Genomic DNA, 22,608 nt, shown 5'->3' on the forward strand with positions numbered 1-22,608 from the left:
AATGCTCTCCAAGAGGAAGAAAGAACTCAACAACGAAAGGTAACTGACACTGCATTTTTAGCAAAGAAAGGAAGTTCTAAGGTAAGAAAGCCTTGCACCCATTGTGGCAAAACTAATCATATGGAGAAGGACTGTTTCAAGGCTCATCCATGCACCATTTGTGGCCATGATAATCACCGGGAGAGGGACTGCTACTCCAAAACCTCTACATCAGCCCTTGCATCTACCTCAGCCCATGTTGCTGCAACATCTCCATCAGCTGACCCTGCTGTTCCTTCCTCACATGATGAGAAGTGGGCTTTTTGATTACTTCTATGTCTTGTCTACCACCTTGACCACCGATGATGTAGGTCAAGGGGTTCTAGTGTCTTGGTCTTTCTGTTTGTCTACAGTCAGTCTTCTGTCTATCTAGTCTTGTCTGTCTGTCTATCAATTTGATTGTGTTTTGTTTTAGATCCATCTTGTCCCTACCCTTGTGGACCCATATGAGGATATTACTTGAGGAGGGGTGTCTCAGGATCTTTGTCTGTCATGTCTTCTATCTTGTCTCTCAGTCTATCAGTCTTTATGTCTGTATTCTAGTCTTGTCTTTCTGTCTTACTCCTAGTGTCCACTTACTGAGGGTGTTGGAGATAAGTGCACACTAAGTGTACTATTTCCTAGTCTACATTTGTCTAAGTCTAAGTCTAGTCTTTATGTCTTGAGTGTGTGCCATGTGGCACTTCTACAATTATCCCATAAGCACTCTTGCTTTATGTCTTGTACTTTGGCCCATATATTCAATGGGTCACATCATTGTAATCAATCAGTCTAGCTTGTGTCTTGTCTACACTCTTCTCAAGGTATTTCTTGTCTTTCAGTCTTGTTATTTCATTTCCAGTTTCTAGTTCTAGTTCTTGCTTCCATATTCCAACAAAAAATAGGTTGGGGCAACAGGGAAAATATTGAGAAATGTTGTACATCAACGAAGTAGATGTGGAGATGGTAACGAAGAATAGTTTGAAGATAATGGATGGAATTGAATTCGGGACCAAACAGGGAAAGCTTTGCAGAAGGGGTTGAAACTCTGATTCCTCAAGGCAGTCTCTTTTGGGGAAGTGAAGAAAAGGCATCCCCTAGGGTAGATACTCAATTTTATGTTTCTCTTTGATTCAGTATGGAGTAAAGTTCCTCTTTGATTCAATATGGAGTAATGTTCTCTTAAATACAGTTCTGTTGTGAGTTCACACAGTCTTCATCCAGTGGCTTTTTATCCCTGGTGGAACTATCTTTTAATTTTGCGATCAAGGACTTTTGTTCTTTTCCTGATATGTGTATTAAGTGGGTTCCACAAGTATTCTTTAAATGGAGATCAATATCTGGTTAGCTCAACTGTCTATTGCTGCCTACGCTGCCAAGATGGCAGTGCTGCCGTCAATGCTGGTGTGGCTGTGCTGCTGCTGCGACACACTTACTGCTGCTCCTGCAGCTGGGGCCTGTGACTTGTCTGTGTCCAATCATGACCTGGAGGATGCCAATCGCTGCTGGAAAATAATGCACCTTCCTATATGCAAATCATGACTGGTCCCATGTGCTTCTTGGACAGCTATATGCAGGGTTTCATTGAAAGGACTGATATTAATCTTGACTAGTTGCCAACCCGTGGCAAAGCCATGGCAATGAATGTTTGGGATTCCTCAGTCTTGGAATGAAAAGCCATCTTCCCCCAGCACTTCTGTACTATGGTGAATGCCCATCCTCATTGTAAAGGGAGAGGGGGACGTGAGGCATGCACAACATCAGAGGTGACCACGGGAACATCAACCTGCAACGAAGACACTTGCAACTCCATCTGCATCTGCGCTCAAACACTTATTCTTCTCACTGCCGCAAATGGTGAGTGCATGAAGCTGGAGAAGATCATGAACCATTAATGATCTTTGTGAGATAGTGGAAGCATGATGTAAGTCCATAGCACTGAGGAGGTGATAGATGAATGCAATATCTTCTTTTTCACCCCCTGCTTGCTCGCAGCAGCTTCTGTCTTCACTCTTCTTCTTGGCTGTGGGTTTCTCCTTCGACCCAGCCTTTTGGCTTATAATTCCAGCTAGCACCCACAAGGTGCTGCAGGAGTGCATGGAGTTGCTTCTGCGGATGTTGGCCAACCTGACATGGGTGGGAGAAAGAGCAGTCGTTGCCTGTCCTCAATGACGGGATGCATAAGTATGGTACAGTGTCCCATATCATGCATGCTTCATGTTGAGATCAAGGATGGGTGTAGAAAGACCAAATGTATTTGACAATACTATGGCAATGGCTCGTTCTAGATTTTTTTTCTTCAATCCCAGTATCTGCTAAGACAGAGCTTCCGGTCAGCCCCCTGAATCAATATCTGTGTTGATACATCCAGCGATTCAAGGAACTGCAGAAATTGTTGGGAGGATTTGGAGCTTGATGGAGGTCTATTGCCAGGGTCAGTAGGCAATAAAGTCGTAAGAGTGGAGCCTATTCTCTTACAGCTTCGTTCCTTTGACCTTCCATCTCCTTCCCTCGCAAAGCCTTGTGTCTTTTTACCTCCATTTGTCTCTTTGCCTCCCCCAAGCTCATCGAGCAATCCACGAAAGTTAGGGAGAGTCTTCCTTTGTGGCACGTGGCAGCTCTTCTCCTCCAAGCTGCCATATGTCATCCTTTTTTGGGGGGGGGGGGGGGAGGGGGATGTCTGTGGGTAATAGTTAATAGATGCTTTTGCAAATTTCTTCCTTTTGTTTTTCATAAAAGTTTTTGTTTACCTCTTTTTTCTTCTCTTTCATTTTCTCTTTTATTTTCTGTGTAGATTTTTGATCTTTAGAACAACAAAAACTCTAAATTTGTATGATTGGACTTATTCTAGTCTTACAAAGGTATACTTTTGCAACTTTCTGTTTTTTCCTCCTCTCTCTTTCTTGTGCATATAGTTTGTTTTCAGAAAAAGTGTAATGAAGGGGAAAAGGAGGCCAAGTTAGAGGCCCTTTAGGTGGAAAATGTGGAGGGACTATATAAGTCTCCATCCACCCACTACTATGTACTTTTTGATGTGACATCTAATCCTATCTACTCTCCCTTCCTCCTTCCTGCCTACGCTGACTCACTCTCCCTCTCTCTTCCCTACTCCCTCTCAATCTCTCCCTCTCTTCCTACCTCATTCTCTCTCTCCTACCCTTCCTCCCTCTTCCCCTCTCTCTCTCCCCCTTCTGCTCCTCTATCCCCCTTTCTCCAAATCTGTCCCTACCCCCTTCTCTACATTGGTATCAGAGCACCGACTTTGGCACCCTTGCTTCCCCTCTCACCCTTCACTTCAACTTTTACGCAAACGTGAGAGAGAACAATTATGGTCTAGCTAGTTGCCTAAGTGGAGAAACCAATGCTGCACAGCAGACCGGCCTAGAGAACCAGACTGAAACGAAGATGAAAGCTCCAAAAAAAGCTGTGCGCCATGGACAGAAACGAACGAATGAAATCTTCCAAAAGCTGTGCGCCAGGGATAGTCTCTCCACTGTGCACCAGGGATGGCCAGCCCAGCTGATCATTCACGCGGTCACGGAGCAGACAAGCACACTATGGATAGCGAGGCCAGCCACCAGCTCCCAAAAAAAAAAAAGGCGTAGGAGATTGCCATCGCCGTCGCGTACAGCAGGTTTGCCATGAATCCCTCAACTGTTATGAATCCCCTTGACGTTGCAAATTCCTACTATTCCGACGGAGCACCCACGTCCTTGCTCCCCCGTCATCCCCGCTTGCCTTAGCCAGGCCTTAGCCAGTCAGATCCCGAGCTCCTCTTGAAGCCATGTGATATCGTGTCTGAGCCCCTGGATAAGGGTGCCCTACTCGTGTATAATGCGGGCCTACTCCTGGGTGTATCGGACCTGCTCCGGTGTAATGTGTCAGCTCTACCCGACAGGCCCGGATGCTGTGTATCTCAGCCAATAGGTAGTCCCAAGCATCTGGTGGGGGCCTAAGATATCTTGGTCCAGGTGGGAACTGGATCTTTGGAGGGGTTGGAATGAAGGTGGGCTGTTGAGGTTGTATTGGGGGTGGGGACAGCGTCATCTGGGTGGGGGAGTGGTATGTAGGAGTAGCGAGGCCGGACGAGGTGATGAAGGGTGGCTAACTAAGAGGTAGAGGGGATATGAGGGAAAGTACTGTGGAGCCGTGGCCGGTTGGGCTAGTGGTGGGGCTATTGGAGAGAACTGTGATGATGATGCAGGAGAGGGGGAGGAGAGAGATGGCGTAGATGATGAGGTGGATGATGGTGGTGAAATAGTGGTGGTACCCATAGAGGTCGCGGATGTGCTGAGCGGCATGGGCTTCTGGTGGGCCCCTTTCTTCTGGGCCACGGTGCTGTCCACTGTCAAACTGCTCCGGTTGCTACGTTTCTTGAAGTCCTCCAAGCTGAGTTGCTTTTGTGTTTTCCCTTTGTCACCATTCCCCTTCCCCATCTCCTCGCGTACGCGAGTTTGGACTGAAGGGTCTCCCGCTTAGTCCCCTGTCCTCCTCATCCCCCTTTGCCATTCATTATGAGGGGGTGGCAGTAGCGGGCAAAGGAGGGGTTGCAGGAGGGCGGAGCTGTAGGCGGAGGGGGCAAAAAACACGAGCAGCTTGGGAGGGGCAGCGAGAGTGCCGGAGCGGGCAGGGCGGAGGGGAGCGGGTGCAGGGCGGAGAGGTAGGCGGTGGGCAGCAAAGGCGGATGAGCAGGGTCGCAGCAGCAGCAGAGGCGGAGGAGCAGGAGCGGGCAAAGGGCGGAGCAGAGGGAGGAGCTGCAGCAAGCAGGGGCAGAGCGGGGGGGGGGGGGAGGAGCGGATGAGCAGGGGCGGAAGGGAGGTGTGAGTAGGGTCGAGGGCAGAGGGGAGGTGCGAGTAGGGGCGGAGGGGAGAGCAGGGAGGTGCGAGTAGGGGCGGAGGGGAGAGCAGGTGGTGGAGGGGAGAGAAGTGTTCCAATGAAAATAGCAGCTTAAATGGCTATGAACAGCAAGAATCAAAAGCTGTCATTTTGGAGCACCCAAGGTTATACCTCCTAGCTTTGCAATGCGCCTTGATGGCACAAGGGCTAAATTCATGGATGCTTCATTGATGATGCTTCAAAGCACGGCAGAGAAGCAAATGGGCTAGCAAATCAGCAAACAAATTTGTGAGAAGGTCGGAGAGGTTGTGCACATTGCAATGCAGTCAATGGGAGAACAGCCCATGCTTCCTCCTATGCACCAAAATGATGGGGATGGGAAGATATTGTTCCACCCAAAGAGTCTCTCGGAGCTATGCAGCCCAGCCATGCTATGCCTCTCCCTAGTACGCAGCTAAATCATGCTTCAAAGCTGTGGAAGATGCCTGAATATGCAGGACAAAAATCTGGTTGTTTCCAGGCTATCACAGCTGCAATTGCAAAAGGGTTATGCTGGGATAGATGCTCAAATAAAAGCAGCAGCCTACATGAGGGAAACAAATATGGACAGCAAGGGGGCTGTTATATCAGTTTGCTGGACCGATACATTGCTCCAGATGATGCCCTGGCAGCTCAGCACATTAATGGAAGAAATGCCTATATTCAGAGTAGCCTACATAACAGTGACAATGAAGCAGGCCTGCGGGGTGAAAAGGTAGTTGAGGTGCCAAGAAATGATGAGCAAATCCGTGATATTGATCAAGATGCAGATGTTGACCAGCAAGATAAGGATGTGGATGCACCTACACTCCGTCCTTCGAGGCATGCAAACTTTGAGGGGACAGTTTTTGAGGAGGATGACAAAAATATAGAAGACATGATAGCAAGGGATGCCAAAGTAAACTTACCCACAGTGACAAGGAGCAGCTTGTGCAGCATGAAAGAGGTATGCAAGACAGTTTTACTTCTGAAGCTGTCTCACAACACATTCAAGAGCATGACAGTGGGAAATATGGCCACAACTTCAACATAACTGATGCCCTCACTGCTGCTCACTAGGTGAGTATAGTTGGGAGTTTTGCTTGCTACACTTAGCAGCCATTAGGAGAACAATGGCATCTCATAGGATTGCTGTAAATGAGAGGGCAGAACTTTGTAAGGGTGTCCTCGTGCTTGGTACAACAGGTGATAAATGCTGCCATGTATTGGCCATAGTTACCAGGCAACAGGAACGTTCCGGAAATTCGGTTGTCGGAACGGGAACGTTCTGGGAAGGGGGAACGGGAACTGGAACGCCATGTCATACACAACACGTCATCATATGGCTTAAAACTATGTTAGAAAATGAAAGAAACTAACATTTTACAGCTTTAAACTTTATATACAAGCTCTAAATACCCATTTGAAACTTTCAAAGAGCCTTTTTTTTTTTGTGGGAACGTTTCGGGCCGTTCTGGTTCCGGCCTGCCACCTGGAATGGCGTTCCATACGTCCCGGATGTTGGAACGCCGTTCCCTAGTAACTATGGTATTGGTAGTTGCAAAAGCAAATCCCTATGCAAATGATGAGGTTGAACAGACCATAGTTGCAAGAAACGGCCATTCCTTGCCAGGAAACAGAAACGGCGTTTCCGTTTCGTAATACCTTTTTTTTTGTGGTGTGGTTGGGTGGTTTTGCGGGGGGGGGGGGGGGGGTTGTTTTGTTGGGGGTGGTTGGCTCTCTTTTGATTAAATTGTTTTTTGCCCTCTTTTAATTAAAACGTTTTTTGCCGATTCGTCGCCTCGTGTCGTCATTTCTGCCGCCTCCTGTGCTGCTGCTTTCCAGCCTCTCCATCTTTGATTCTTGGGCCTTGGCACCTGCAGCTTGCTCTCCTCTCCATCCCTCCATTCTGCAGGTTGCTCTCCACCCTACAGGCTGTTGCCTGCTCTCCATCCTCTCCATCTTGCAGGCTGACAGTTGCTCTCCATCCTCAGCTTGCTCTCCATCCCTCCACTACCTCTCCTCTCTTACCTCTCCATCCTCCTCCTACCTCTCATCCTCCTCCTCCGACTGCTTCTACCTCTCCATCCTCTTTCACCTCCCCATCCTCCTTCTACCTCTCCATCCTTTCTCACCTCTCTATCATCCCTCTCACCTCTTCATTCTCCCTCTCAAACTTCGGATTGTGATAACTTCAAACTTGTTAGAACTTGGAACTTAGAACTCAGTTCATGACACATGTTGATTGTTGAAGCATCATTCATGCATAATAGATGATACGAGATAGATCAATCATCATAGGAATTTAGAATCATAGAAGCATGCATGATGCTTCAAGTATAGATAATTGTATTATGTATGATTTGCACTCTATTGATAATTATATTATGTATAAAAAATAAATTTTTATACATAAATTGTATCATATTGCCGTTTCTTCCGTTTCCGTTTCGGCGGGGGCCGGAAACTCCGTTTCTTCCGTTTTCGTTTCGGCTAGCAACTATGAAATAGACCCATGAGGGTTATGTTAGGACTAGTACTTATAGCTCATCAAAGCTGCCTACCAGTAACTTGCAGATATCACTAGCCTATGAGCTAGAAATTCATAAATATGTAAAATGGTTCTTTGTCTAGCAAGTTGCAGACATAAGCCAGCAAGACAAGCCCCGAGATACAGCTGTTTTGATTGCAGTCCTAATGCAGTGTGATGGTGATGCTTTTGGGCCACAAATTTTGGCATATTTGTCATTAGGGCATTATGCTTCTTTATGCCGCATGCAGTTATTACAGCTTACCAACAATGAAGGTCCATGGGTGTTGATATCATAGGAAGATCACCCATGTGTTTGCTAGTTCCTTCATTGCCACGTGCAGACTGTAATCATAGGAGGGAATCATGTTGTTGAAATGAATGGCTGCTTGATAGACATGCTTTCAAGCCTTGACGAAAATGAAGCTAGATTTGAGCATGGTGGCTATGGATCTGAGGGAAGCCGGTTGACGGGCTGTGGGCCTAGTGGAGAGACGGATGGCGGCTGGCTGATGGGAATCCCTTGAGCAATGGAGGCACCGATCGCGTGGTGTTAGATTGGTTCGTGGGAAGCTTCGGAGTAGTGCGGCAGTGGCTTTCCTGTTACCCGGTAGTTGACGCTCATGCTCGAGCTGTGATTGATGCTCAGGCTACTTAGGCTCGGGTGAGTGCATGTAGGATGTAGCCTGTAGGCTATCGGCACGCTGGAGCTTGTAGCAGTACATTGTCTGGGAAGTTCCTCCGGCTGATGTGTCCTGGTTCTGGTGGAAGGCTACTTCAACGAACTCAACAAGGAGCATGTGTCTCAGTTGTGGAGGCAGCTAGGCCATTCCAGTCAAGCCGTGAATCATTTCGACTCAGCCTCTTGGAGTGATTATCGATGGAGCTCTGCTGGGTTGTGTTGCGGAACGTTGCTGAATTCTGTCTGGTAGGGTCCTGGCTCTAGTTCTAGCGCAGTTGTTCAACCATGATGTATGCCACTTGCTTGGAGCACTACCATCATTGTACCGATATACCAAAGCAGGGGACCCCATGGACACTAGGAACTACCGCACTCTTATGATTGGCCACACTTTCGCCAAGATCTATGGGTCGATACTAGAGAGAAAGATCATTAGCCACAAAGAGGCTCATGGCTAGCGGGCTCTAGGGAAGACAAAATTTCAAAGACAACACTCCACCCTAGACCACATCTTCACCTTGAGGGCTATCATTGAGGACACAAGGTCGAGACACCAAGAAGTCTACACTTGCTTTTGACAAGAAGTCTACGCCAAGACTTTCAAAAGGCCTTTGACACTGTCCCACAATCCCACCTCAACAGGAGGTTATAGGAGATGCAGATTCCAGAGATTATGATTTGGGGAGTGATGAGCCTTTACGAGTCCGTCAGAGGGAGAGTTCATACCCCAGGAGGCCTATCAGATTGGGTTGAGAGCACGATCGGGATGAAACAAGGGTGCCCCCTTTCACTGACTCTCTTCGGGCTCTACATTGATGAGATCACATCCTATAGACTGCCTAGGAGGCGAGGGATCACTGCTGGTGAAACCGGCCTCTAATCACTCAGAGGGCAGTGGAACTAAACCTTTAATCACTTCAGCACTTATTTACAGCTCACAAAGCATATATCACAACCATTAACCATTGCATAATCACCATTTGGCATTTACCCATTTGTTCACAAACAAAACCACTGAAAAAGGGATGGAGGCTAGGAGGCGAGGGATCACTGCTGGTGAAACCGGCCTCCAATCACTCAGAGGGCAGTGGAACTAAATCTTTAATCACTTCAGCACTTATTTACAGCTCACAAAGCATATATCACAACCATTAACCATTGCATAAGCACCATTTGGCATTTATCCATTTGTTCACAAACAAAACCACTGAAAAAGGGATGGAGGCTAAAATGCCCCTGCTCAACAAACATAGACAAGTGCACCCGATTGGCCCCAAACACCGTGGCGTCCCTTTCGGTATTTCTTTATATTTCACAGTGAAATGATTACAAGTTGCATCTAGGAGACCTTCCTTGCAATTGAGCACGCAGCCTCAATTCATTGAGCCTTCGTAAGCCTCTCAACCCAAAGGCATTCTCTTTTCCGAGTGCAATTCCATTGGTTGTCTAGATGCAATCACACTGCACCCCAGCTGCACTCTCTTTGAGTGGTTTTCGGATGGCATTCACAAAGCTTTTCAAAGCTCCAAAATAAAATCAGCAAAGTATCCAACCAAAGAATGACTCATGTAGCAGTGCTTGGGCACCTGTGAACCAAGAAAGAGGCGGCACACGAGGCCAACCAATAGCTTATGGCAAAAAGAAATTGCAGCAGCAAAATCACAACTCACCAAGCCCTGAAAACTCGAACCAAGTCCTCAATCGCCAAGAGGACATAGTAGCCAATGCCCAATTGCATTCTCAGCCAAAGAGGAGTGCAAAGGCCTGAAGAAAGAGCATTTACAAGAGCCGACCAACAAGAATTCCATTGAAAAATGCGAAAAGAAGCACTTCTGTCGCGAAGAAGTGGGAGTTCTTGGGCTCAAAAGAAGCGTGCTTCAGAGAGGAATGCATTGAGAAGGTTTTGGAGAAGTTTCATCGCCTGATCCAAAACTGAGGAAAATCAGTCAACCAGCGCGTGGGATCACTCGAAATTCAACAGAAAACTGTAGCTTTGCAAGAGGAGAGGCCCAGGAGGTTGTAGAAGCAAAAAGGTCACTTTTGCAAATTCGACCAGCAAAAGAAGTGCTCAGCTCTGCCCGTTCTACCAAGCGCACAGAGGGAAAAGCATATCACTGCGAAGGGGAGGCATAGGGGAAGCCATCGGGCCACTTCTTCTGTCGTGAAGAAGTGGGAGTTCTTGGGCTCAAAAGAAGCGTGTTTCAGAGAGGAATGCATTGAGAAGGTTTTGGCGAAGTTTCATCGCCTGAAAGTCCTCCAAAACTGAGAAAAACCAGTCAACCAGCGCGTGGGATCACTCGAAATTCAACAGAAAACTGTAGCTTTGCAAGAAGAGAGGCCCAGGAGGTTATAGAAGCAAAAAGGTTACTTTTGCAAATTCGACCAGCAAAAGAAGTGCTCAACTCTGCCCGTTCTACCAAGCGCACAGCGGGAAAAGCATATCACTGCGAAGGGGAGGCATAGGGGAAGCCATCGGGCCAAACGGAAGTCGAGGAATCCAAACGGGTGAGTAGTTATGAAGAAAAACAGAATTCAGCTGAAGGAGGCTGAAAAACCAGTCCAAAATCCGAACAAAGGGAGAAGATGAGAGAGAAAACCACACATGTGAAGTTTAGAAGGCCCAGGAAGGTCCAGGAATGGCAGAGGAGCATGTAGAAGGCACTAGAGCCACTTGGAACTCTAGGGGGGCCATTGAAGGTACATGGCCCTCTTGGGGACCATTAAAAATGCCACATCATCCTTTTCCAACAACCACTCTTTTAATTCCTTGGAATGCCTTTGGGCCTAGGGATTAATTATGCTTATTTGCTAGGCACCATGCCGTGTTTAATTACACATTATTAAGCCCACGCTTGGACTTTTAAAACCAAAGTTGTCACGGTCTTGTAGTACATTAAAGTACTTAGAATTTCACGCCCCCGTGACAGCTGGCTAGACTTGATGATACATATATTACTATATGTAGATGACGTAGTCCTCATATCATCTTCAACAGAGGGATTGCATAAACACCTGCAAAGAGAGAGACTTGACAGTCAACCTTGGGAAGACCTCATGTACCTCACAGACGTAGTTTCACTTACCAGGGTGAACCGATGGAGATAGTGCAATCTTACAGATACTTTGGGACAGTCTTCACAGGGCCGATTTTCACGATGATCCATGCAGCTAGGGCGAGGGCAGGGTGCTTTGATGACCCATGCAGCCAGGGCGAGGGCAGGGTGCTTTGGCCCGCCGACTAGAGGGGCAGCCCTTCTAGACGCACTTTTAGGATCCATCGACGAAGGGCTAACTTTTCAACAACCTAGTAAGGCCGACTGCTATGTATGTAGCACCTTTTTGGGGGAGTGATCTCTCGGTGACAGAGTGTGTAATGAAGGCCAAAAGTGGGTTAAGTTAGTGGGGGTTAGGATAACTAGTATTTTTGGTGTTTGCAAGATAGAGGGGTCTAAAGGGCTAGGGAGGTACTATATACAGTTCGTAGTCCTTCATGATCCCGTGTTCTCCGGTTATGGAGCCGATGGTGTGCAGGCTGCAGCCCATACATTATGTGCAGTGAACAGATGACAAGTAGTGGGCCTGAGCATAGATGACATATCATGTGGTGCCTACCTCGGGCCGTCATAGAGAGATCTTGCATATGTGTGCCACACATTTGAATTTGTTATGGGAAGAGGCGGCTTTCCCTCCGATAGAACCCCCCCACCCAATGGTAGGATCTCCCCCTCGAAAAGATATGATCACCTCATCCATCCATCATGTGCACCATTCCCTCCCTCCGGTGCTCTTGCTGTAGGAGAGTGAGGTCATCATCCAAATAAATCTCAGTTCCTTTCAAGGTTGCCCTCATGCTGATGGGGGTAGACCTGTCCATTGCAGTCCCTCGCTTCTTCACTAGTGGTCTCATTGGTGTCTCCGTCTTGCCCACTCTCCACGCTGTTTCACAACTAAGATTGATTCCCATCTTATTGGACAAGACTTTGGCATCTGTCATTTGTTAGAATGTCACTGCCCCACTGGTGAGCCCCCGATTTGAGGGGACAAGGGGGCAGGAGACTATAGGGGGCTTGGGGGGGAAAACCAGAGGACCTACCTGGCCTGGAATCTGCGCAGCATTGGAGGCGCCTCCTGGAGCAGCATATAGGTGGCGTCTGCAGACTGCATCGGCAGCCCATGTGCTTGGCATGTGGGCCTTTATATAGGCCTGCCAGATCAGCCAGCAAGTGGCCAACCAGCCTGGTCGTTGGTGGAGCCCTAGAGGTCGGTGCTGCAGCAGGAGGCCGACCCCCTGCTGGTCGGTTTTCTGAGCCCCGCAATGCCTATAAATAGCCCCCCCTATCCCCCTCATTTCTCATCACAAGCACTGAAAGCCTTGCACGTGGGCAAGCGTGCTAGGAGAGAACACTCAGCCCTTTTGTATCAACATCTCTTTGCTGTTTTCTCTGCTCACCTTTTGAGCTTTTGTCAGCCCACTGATAGTGGAAGAACACATCTGAGTTCTCTCTCTCTCTCTCTCTCTCTCTGAGAAAGGTTTTCTGTTCGAGTGTGATCATCTACGTCATTCCACTGAGTGTTGTATGAGCTGCGATTGGGAGTGAGAGGAGTGAGTGATTCTATCCTCTACTTTCCAACATGGTATCAGAGCGGTTTCCAGCTCTAGAATGGAGTTCCTCAGCAAGAAGGCGACTCCAATCGACACTTAGGTTTGCTGCGTGGTCAAGTTCTAGTTCATTTTCAGTTTGCTGTTTGCTATTACAGCAAAGATGGAGAACAAGGATTCATCTGTAGCCTCTTCAGCCCCTTGTCTTCCTTCCTCCTCCTCTAGATGTCTCTCTTTCACCATCCCTAACTTTGGAGAGTCTAGGAAACTGGACGGGACAAGCTACCCGATTTGGAAGGTGAAGATACGGAGTCCTCTAGTGGCTCGGAAGGTGTGGAAATTGACAATAGGAGTGGAGGCAAAGCCGGAAGATCTGTTGGACAACAAGGGGAAGATTCTCATTCTAGTAGATGGAGAGGAGCTCGAAGGTTGGGAAGGTAGAGATGCCCACTTTTTGGCATTGATCATAGGGACCACTGCGGACTCTGTGCTTCCTCACATCCAGATGGCCGAGACGTTTGTCAGAGGCGTGGGCCATTCTGAAGGATATGTACGAGGAAGACAACATCTCGAATCTTGCTTTTTTAACATCAACTATACAATCTGGATATGAACGAGGGGGACAATGTTCATGACTATCTGACAAAAGTCAAGGTGGTAAGGGACTAGCTCGCAGCAGCTAGTCAAAAGGTAGACTCAAGTCATCTAGTGTTGTTGACTCTACACAAGCTACCTCGCAGTTTCAAGAGTTTCGTGACTACGGTCACTGTAGGATAGAGGACCAAGCCTCTCACCTTCGAAGAGCTTGGCCCTTTACTATTGCAGGAAGAGGATCGGGAAAAACTATTAACTCAATCGGACGAAAAGGCTCCCATGGCAAGGGACAAGCCCAGCAAGGGCAAGTTCAAAGACTCCAAGAACAAGAAGACTGAGGATGCAGAGAAAAAGAGGTAGATGAAGTGCTTCTATTGTGAAAAGCTTGGTCATTCAGCTAAGGAATGCCGCAAGAAGAAGGCGGACCTCAAGCGAAAGAAGGGAGTTTAAAGCCAAGGAGGAGCCAAAGATTGAATTGACTACCTTCGCTCTCTTTATCATTACTGAGTTACTGCTCAGCCTATGTAGTCAGTGAAGGAAAGGAAGGCTGGTACGTGGACAGTGGAGCTTCCAAACACGTCTAACAAGGAGTAGTTCAAATCCATGGAAGGTACGCATCTCGATTCCAAGGTCATTGTGGGGGATAACCGGACATGCCCTGTGAAGGGTGTTGGTAGTATTCCATTCATCACGACTGTAGGAAACGAGGAGCTGATTTTTGGTGTACTCTATGTACCGAATTTGTGCAAGAACCTTTTGTCTGTCGGTTAGATGGACAAGCACAACATGTCAGTCTTATTCGACAATAGCAAAGTCATTGTCACATCCAAGGTAAATGGAAAGGTGGTGGCTCAAGGCATTGAGGAGCAAGGGCTATATCGGCTCAACGCTCTATTGGTGCACGGGGACCATGGCAGATCCAAATTGTGGCATGAGCGGTTCGGTCACGCCAATTATGGCACTCTTGCCAAGATGCAAAAGTCCAAGATGGTGGATGGACTTTCACCGATTGCAGGCAATGATCGTGTTTGCAGGGCTTGCTTGGAGGGCAAGCAACACATGGACAAGTTCCCACAGGAGGCCTCTTCATGGGCCAAGAAGCCGCTCGAGTTGGTTCATTCCGACATCTGCGGCTCGATGTCAACAAATTCATTCGCAGGTTCGCGATATTCTCTTTTATTTGTGGATGAGTTCAGTCGCATGACGTGGGTATTTTGCCTGGCCAAGAAGTCTCAGGCTTATGAGAAATTCAAAGACTGGAAGGTCCAGGTAGAGAAGGAGAGCTGGGAGGTAATCAAAGCCTTCCGCATAGACAGAGGGGGGGAGTTGACTTCTACCGAGTTCAATGGATTATGCAAGAAGCACGGGATCAAGAGAGAACTCACTACAACTTGCACATCTTAGCAGAATGGAGTTACTGAGTGGAAGGACAAGGCCGTCATAGAGACAGATTTGACCATGTTGCGAGGGAGAAATCTTCCGAAAGCTTATTAGGGTGAAGCCGTGAACACTGCCATTCACATCCTCAACAGAACCAAGACCAAGGCTGTATGAAGCTTACTATGGTAAGAAGCCAACAATATCTCATTTATGGATTTTTGGTTCTGATGCATTTGTTCATGTGCATAAAGATGAGTTGATGAAGCTTGATTCCCATAGCTGAAGATGTATCTTTGTGGGATACAGTGAAGAATCCAAGGCCTATCGTCTTTTCGACCCGGTCAAGAAGCAAATCCTTATCAACAGGGACGTGATCTTTGAGGAGTTAGAGCCCTTGCCTGCAGAAGAGGTTCAAGAACTTCTGTCATTACCCCCACCCAAGGTCACCATCCAAGAGGTGGAGACGACTGAAGAACCCGAGGAGGAGGAGGAGCATGTTGTTCCAGAACCGGCTTCAAAGGCAACTTCAGCAGAGGCACCTCCGTCAGAGAAGAAGCTACCTCAGTGGTATTTGAAGACTTTAGTAGCAGACTCACGGGTCACGGACATTCCCAAGAGAAGTTTCGGAGCACGGCAGTCTCAACGCAACATGAAGACTCCCTCCGTGAACTATGCTATGGTGGCTCAGCTTGATGAGCCCCGTTCCTTCGAGGAAGCGAAGGATATTCCAGAATGGCAGGAAGCCATGCAAGCAGAGATGGATGCCATTCTGAAAAATGACACCTGGGATTTGGTAGCCAAGCTGACCAAGCGGAAGGTAATTGGTAAATGGGTGCACAAGCTTAAGTTCAAGTCACATGGGAGCTTGGACAAGTACAACGCGAGATTGGTGGTGAAAGGCTATGCACAGTTAGAAGGACTTGACTTCGACGAGACCTTCACCCCCACAACCATGATGGTGACCAGTTGGACAATCATTGCCTTGGCTACTCATTACAGTTGGCCTATTTTTCAGATGGACGTCAAGTCTGCATTTTTGAATGGAACCCTGGAGGAGGAGGTATATGTGGCACAACCACCAGGATTTCAGATTGCAGGATCCCCATCAAAAGTATGCAAGCTGAAGGCCTTATACGGGCTGAAACAGGTTTCCAGAGCATGGTGCTAGTGGATATATGTTTTCTTTCAGAAAATCGGGCTTCAGAGGAGTCCATTAGAGGCAAATATTTATCTCGACTCAGAGGGGGATTTGCGGCTGGTATTAATCCTGTATGTGGATGACCTCATCATTACAGGAGATCATATGAAGAAGATTGCTCAGGTCAAGAGACTTCTCATGGAGGAGTTTGAGATGACGGACTTGGGCGTACTTCATTACCTTATTGGGATTGAAGTGAAGCAGGGAAAGAGCTGCATCTTTATCTCACAGGAAAAGTATTGCAGGGAGCTACTCAAACGCTTTCAGATGGAAGATTGCAAAGCAGCAGGGACTCCCATGGAAGCTGGTGTGTACATGATCCATCTCAGCTGGTTGATTCATCACTGTATCGACACATAGTGGGGAGTTTGCTTTACCTCACCAATACCAGACCGGATATTTCTTTCTTAGTTGGATTGCTCTGTGAGTTCTCCACCACACCCAAGAAAGCCCATTGGGATGCACGTATGAGGGTACTAAGATAATGAAAGGTACTTGCACCTATGACATCACTTACACGAGAGGCATTGAGTTGGGAGGTTTCTGCGACAGTGATTGGGCAGGTGATATTGACACCCGAAGATCGACTTTTGGATACTGTTTCATACTCTCATGAGGAGCTGTGTCATGGTTGAGGAAGAAACAACCTACTGTTGCCCTTTCATCAAGAGAGAGAGAGAGAGATTATAGGGCTGCTTGTATAGCGGCATGCGAAACATTGTGGCTCAGGTGGTCTTGGGGGACATGAATGTGGCCCAAGAAGATGCGATGCTGATCATGTGCGACAACTAGAGTTGCATAGCAATCACCAGCAACCCCATGTTTCACGCATGGACGAAGCACATCGAGGTCCACTACCACTTTGTTTGAGAACTCATCGACGAAGGTGTCATAGAGTTGATCTACTGCCCGATTGATGACGACATCTCGGATGTCTTCACGAAGGGGAGCAGATGGAACACCTCATTCGACGCATGGGGATCGGCCCACAGTTGTGTCATTGAGAGGGGGTGTTAGAATGTCACTGTCCCACTTGTGAGCCCCCGATTGGAGGGGACAAGGGGGCAGGAGACTATAGGGGGATGGGGGGGGGGGAAAACCAGAGGAACTACCTGGCCTGGAACCCGTGCAGCAGGATGATATGGTGCAGCATTGGAGGCGCCTCCTGGAGCAGCATATAGGCGGGGTCTGCAGACTGCATCAGCAGCCCATGTGCTGGGCACATGGGCCTTTATATAGGCCCCAGCACATGGGCCTTTATATAGGCCTGACACAAGCCGGCCAGATCAGCCAGCAAGTGGCCGACCAGCCTGGTCGGTGGTGAAGCCCTAGAGGTCGGTGCTGCAGCAGGGGGCGGACCCCCTGCTGGTCAGTTTTCTGAGCCCAGCAATGGGCCTATAAATAGCTCCCCTTATCCCCCTCATTTCTAAGCACTGAAAGCCTTGCACCCGGGCAAGCGTGCTAGGAGAGGAGAACATTCAGCCCTTTTGTATCAGCATCTCTTTGCTGTTTTCTCTGCTCACCTTTTGAGCTTTTGTCAGCCCACTGATAGTGGAAGAATACATCTGAGTTTTGTCTCTATCTTTCTCTCTCTCTTCGAGAAAGGTTTTCTGTTCGAGTGTAATCATCTATGTCAGTCCACTGAGTGTTGTATGAGCTGCGATCGGGAGTGAGAGGAGTGAGTGATTCTATCCTCTACTTTCCAACACCATTGGGGTGTCTCCCATTGCTAGGTCTCTAACTAAAACATTTAGTGCCTTGCTGGCCCTCTTTTTTCTTCCTCCAAGGCTTCAGTTGGGGGCTGATGTACCTTTTTCAACCACATCCTTCCACTCCATCTTTGCCTCTCCCTTGCTGATTTGTTGAGAGAGAGAGAGAGAGAGAGATTCAGTTGGTTATTCTCAGGGGTATTCAGCACTATATAAGGAGGCCTTTGGGGCCTCACTCGGCATCCAGCAGAGCAGCCATTCACGAGCAGAAAGGAGCAGCAGAAGACCCTGCTTTGGGCCTACATCCAGGAGGTGAAGGTGTTACGCTCTAGCCGAGGTAGCATGACCTCGGAAGAATCAGTCGACATTTCCCTTAAAGGATCTATCTCTGTAATATATGTGTTTGCGCTTCATGTAAATGATCGGGAGGGATTTAATGTCAAGGTCCTAGGTGAGGGCTGATAGCACCAGACTAGGTAGATCTAAGGCCAAGGGCCTAGTGCAAAGATTGTGCCTAGGGGCAAGGAATTTAATGCATCCCAAGAGAGGGGTGAAATGTTGCATTAGGAAGGCCCTATATGGATGACATGTGGCATCTAGATCTATCTAGGGAATTGGGGCTTGCCGAGGCTAGAGAGAGAAGAGAAGGAAAGGATTCACGTTGAATTTGTAACGAAGATCTCTGTCTGCTTGTTAGCCTCAGCGAGATATGGCTGGGTGGAGATTCATGGTGCTACTCCCGTGATCTTCAAGAGGGGAAGTAGAGATAGTGCTTAACAGAAGGAGGGACAGATAGGGTTCTTCAGCGCACAGCCTATTCCATCGCAGCACTACTCCAACTGTTTCTCGCTTCTGGTATCAGACACCCTTCTCTCAGATTTCGCTAGTTCCGCTCGCTTCTGCTCTCCTGCGATTTGCCACCTCTCTCACGAGCGTCTGATCACCGCTTACCCGCTATTCTCAGCGTAAGGCTTCTTTCTGCTCAGAAAGATGCTGTACCATAGGCTTTCTTCTTCGGCAGTAAGGTGCGGGGATCATGGACGGAGAGTCTACATAAGCTCAGAGAGGCGCACACGGGCTCAGTGATATAGGAGTGCCAAGCAAATAGTAGGAGAACTTTTGGTAAAATCAGAGGACCACGGTTTGGTGGGCCTCTGCGTCTCTCTTTTGTATTGTGTCCGGTTTTGGATGGAAATGTACTTTTTTGGATTCTATATCTTTCTTGGAGCACTGTCTATTTACTAGCTTGCATATACACACAAATGGTTGTGAAGTACACACAGTAAAGAAGTTGTGATATCATAGCCAAACATTTCTGCGTGCATTCCTGGGATGCTCTATCAGTCTTCGGCTGCGGGATACCCTCTGCAGGGTGCCCAAGCTGGGCATCCGTAAAGGAGTCCTGTTGAGCAAGAATGGTGTATAGAAACTTTCGCATATCCCAATTCCACATATGTGCCTGCGAGTCGTTGATGAGATCCGGGAAAAGAGGCTGTGGGCGTAGACTCACTAGGAGGGTTATTAGTTGCTACTGGCAAATATATACTCTGTCCACTCCCTTATGGTCGGGGAAGATCCAGCTCCTAGGGAGTTCTTGTGGATATTGTCTTTTGAATATTTCTCTCTTTTCTTCTGCCGCCTGACATTTTTTAAAGAGTTTTGTTCTCAGACAAAGACAAGTGTTTCTGAATAGACTGGCGATATGCATCTATGCAGCTCATTGCATATAAAGTCTGCATGTAGTATCTGGCTCGTAGATCTGATTTGATTATAGAAGCACTTGATCTGAAAGTCGATAAATAAAGTCTGCCAAGGCAACTGCTCTGTTGTTGCATACGTTTATCAAATGCAATGTGCTGTTACAATTTTGAGCCGTGCAAATTGAATTCTCTCGTCTCCCTTCTTGATTTTCCCAAGTAATTTTAAAATCTGGGCATTCCCTCATCTGCTCGCTTAGCAGTCATGTTGGCTTTTACTGGCAGAGCACCCTGTTGCAGTAACCAAATTTTCAATCCTTCCGCTTTGAGCCAATTCTTTAACTTGTATAATTCACAAATTTTGGACAGTAATTGTTACTGCCTTCCACATTGGCCTATCGAATGCATGCTTTGTATGCATGTTACTATCTCACCCTGTAGTCAACTCCCTCTCATGTTGCTCACATATGTGTGCTAATGTCATGGGTACACATCTTCCTGTGTTGTACAGATCTTGTTCATAGGTTGCAAATCATGTCTGGACTCTGCTTCTCCTCCTTCCAACTTGCTTCTCATGTCCTTAGAAGTTGCTTCATGTAGAGCATCCTTGCCTTCAGAATTATCATTGCCACAGGTTTCATGTGCTGTTCTGTTCTATTCCATGGTCTGGTTTTTCTGAAGGAAATAAGAAAGAATTCTGTTTTTACCAGTTTGTTGATACAGCTTGTACCAATTTGCTTTTCATCTTAAGGAAGAAAAATGGAAACTAGGCTTGTTCTTGCTGTGCTTTACTTAGCCATGACGTGTTGAATTTTACTTGAGGCTTCTCAAATTATCACAATGCGTCTCACCCTGATTTTCTCTGGTGAATTGGAAGTTCTGATGTTACATGGATCTTCTTGATGGTCTGGAGTGTTTCTTCAGCAAGCGTTTCCCTGGTTTTGACTCCAGAAGTTCAAATTGCAGGTTCGTACTGGTGCTGCCCAAGTTGAAGGGGGAATACATGACTTACTGTCGTATGAGAAGACGCGGTTTTGAATTGCTTGCAATTTCACTGAACTACATGCTTTGCCTAACCATTGCCTGAATTATGCCTTTTTCTTGGTCGCAGTTTGCTGGGCACATATCTAAGCAGCATATTTGATTTGCCAGGGTCTCTTCTTATTTTTGTGTATTTTTTCTAACTCATGAGCTTCATAGCAGGCAGTCAAGTCTCTCGCATAGCTAAATCTATTATTCTTAAAGATGATGTGGTTGTTTTCCTTCTGCTGATAATTCTCTCGGGTAATCTAGTGTGATTATGCTCTATACAGTTTGCTTGTCTTATCATTGAATCTTGGTTTTGCCTTTTTTAACTCCTTGTTTGGCACAATTGCCAATGTGGTGGTGGCTTATTTTCATTTTAGTTTTGTGGCTCATTCCGTTTAACAGACATAGGCTTTAAAGTCTAGAAGCTTTCATCCTCCCTTACTAGATTGCTTCTAAGGTTTCTAGTGGTTTTAAAGGGATGGACACCGATACAAAGGACATGATGAATGTTGGACAATGGGGCAGAACAACGAAACCTAGAAATTTTTGAGACCTATGGTCAAGTTCAATCCCTTTTACAATTGAAGAGGTTTGAACCATGGTAGATGAACCTTATTCATCAGCAAGAAGCTACTCTAGTTCCATCCCTACTTTAGCATCATGCAATTGTGCAAGCTTTTCATCGAGATAGAGAAACAAACTTGGTACTTCATGCTATGAAATACTGCTACACCATTGAGAAGATCGCCAAGTTCCCTTTGATGAATTCATTGCATGTGAGCCATGCATAATCTAGGGCTAATTTATCAATGGTCCACCATCTCACCATCTGGTTTGGCTAGCCTTTGAACCATGGGCGTTGAATAGAAGACATCATTTGTAGTTCAAGGTGAGGATGGAAAAATAAAAGAGCAACATGATGAATTTTGGACACTCCTAGAGAACAATGAAAACTAGAAACTACGTCAAGGTCAATCCCCTAGTACAACTAAAGGGGTTTACATGCCTCAATCCACCATGCTTAATTGGGTGTGCAATAACATGCCATCATGTGTAATTTAAGGTGAGGATGGCAAACTAAGAGAGCAATAGACCATTGGGAGCCATCGTCTATAGTGTAGTGATCATGGTACATGGTCAAATTTTCTCTAGGCTTGTGATTTTATGGACACATATTTCCCTCAATGATTTGTCCAGATGGTTAAATATTCTCTAGGATGTGAGATTGTGTGAGGAGGCTTCACGTTCTTGGAAATCCTTAATATTAATCATGGCTCAAATTGGGACGAGGTGTTCATGATTACCCGTGAAGGTGTACCCACTCCAGAAGGAAATCCATAATGAAAGAAACAAAGGATTGCTCCTTGGTGAAATTGTGTAACCCCTTGGAGTTGTGTTACACATAGACAGCGTGATATGTGGTCAACATGATAGATGGGGTGAATTAGGCAAAAGAAATAGACAATGAATGCCAACAATGCACAATGAACAAAAGCTCTATGTGTGTCATATGGGAAAACAATTGATTAAATATGGAAAGCTCAATGTGAGATATATAGGAAGACAAAACATCACTATTGATTAAATATGGATAGTAGAAATTGGAGATAGAATTGAGAATACAACAAAAGGCCTAGCTATTCATTTGTTAGCGGATCGAGAGTGCACAACATAGGTAATTGTATATTATGCGTTGTACACTAGATGTATTGATCATAAACATGAATATATATATACATGAGAAATTGTTAGAGTTAGGGTTAAGGTTTTCACATCCTTAACACTCCCTTTTAAATTGCATCAGGTTAGTAGAGGATTCATGTACAATATCTTTGTTTTAAAATTTTACCTGGTGCATATGATAACGACCAAAACTGAAAAAGAGAGTGAAAAAATTAGAGTACTATGTGCAGTGTGAGCATAGTGACTATAGAACCAAAAAAATTGAAGTCCGTATGCATCAAAGATTGGTTGATCATATGATGATATTGTGAATACTTGCGTGCATGACAACATGATAAACATGTCAAAGATGGATAAGTCATATGTCATTGGAAACTATGAAGGTGCTCTGATAAAGAAGCATTGTTTGTTGAAATGTGAGGCTAGTTGGTGTAGTACATACAAGGGGGTCATCAACCCAAAAGCACTGACAACAATGATTGATATATTTTGCAATAGAATAATCTTTGTCAAAGGATGCATGGTCGTAGAAGACTACATAGTTAGTGCAACGAGAGTAATCTAATGGCTACATAAAAAGCTAAGGTCGAAGGCTATGCTCTATTGAAGAAGAGGCTCATAAATTAGCAAAGCT

At 46.5% G+C, this 22,608-nt stretch overlaps 1 protein-coding gene across 2 annotated transcripts in view; it reads left to right on the top strand.

The window, feature by feature from the left end:
* LOC147896685 (inosine-5'-monophosphate dehydrogenase-like) overlaps positions 1 to 20,528 on the top strand; it is a 33,377-nt gene extending 12,849 nt beyond the window's left edge. For both annotated transcript variants that reach the window (XM_087381838.1, XM_087381839.1), the window contains one exon: positions 20,229 to 20,528. In XM_087381838.1, coding sequence (XP_087237964.1) covers positions 20,229 to 20,300 — 72 coding nt within the window. In that variant the 3' untranslated portion in view covers positions 20,301 to 20,528. The remainder of the gene's footprint in view (positions 1 to 20,228) is intronic.
* Positions 20,529 to 22,608: the final 2,080 nt, after the last annotated feature.

Source organism: Dipteris shenzhenensis, chromosome 11 (genome assembly GCF_047967505.1).
Source record: "Dipteris shenzhenensis isolate YYH24624 ecotype China chromosome 11, Dip_SZ_1.0, whole genome shotgun sequence".
NCBI classification, from domain to species: Eukaryota; Viridiplantae; Streptophyta; class Polypodiopsida; order Gleicheniales; family Dipteridaceae; genus Dipteris; species Dipteris shenzhenensis.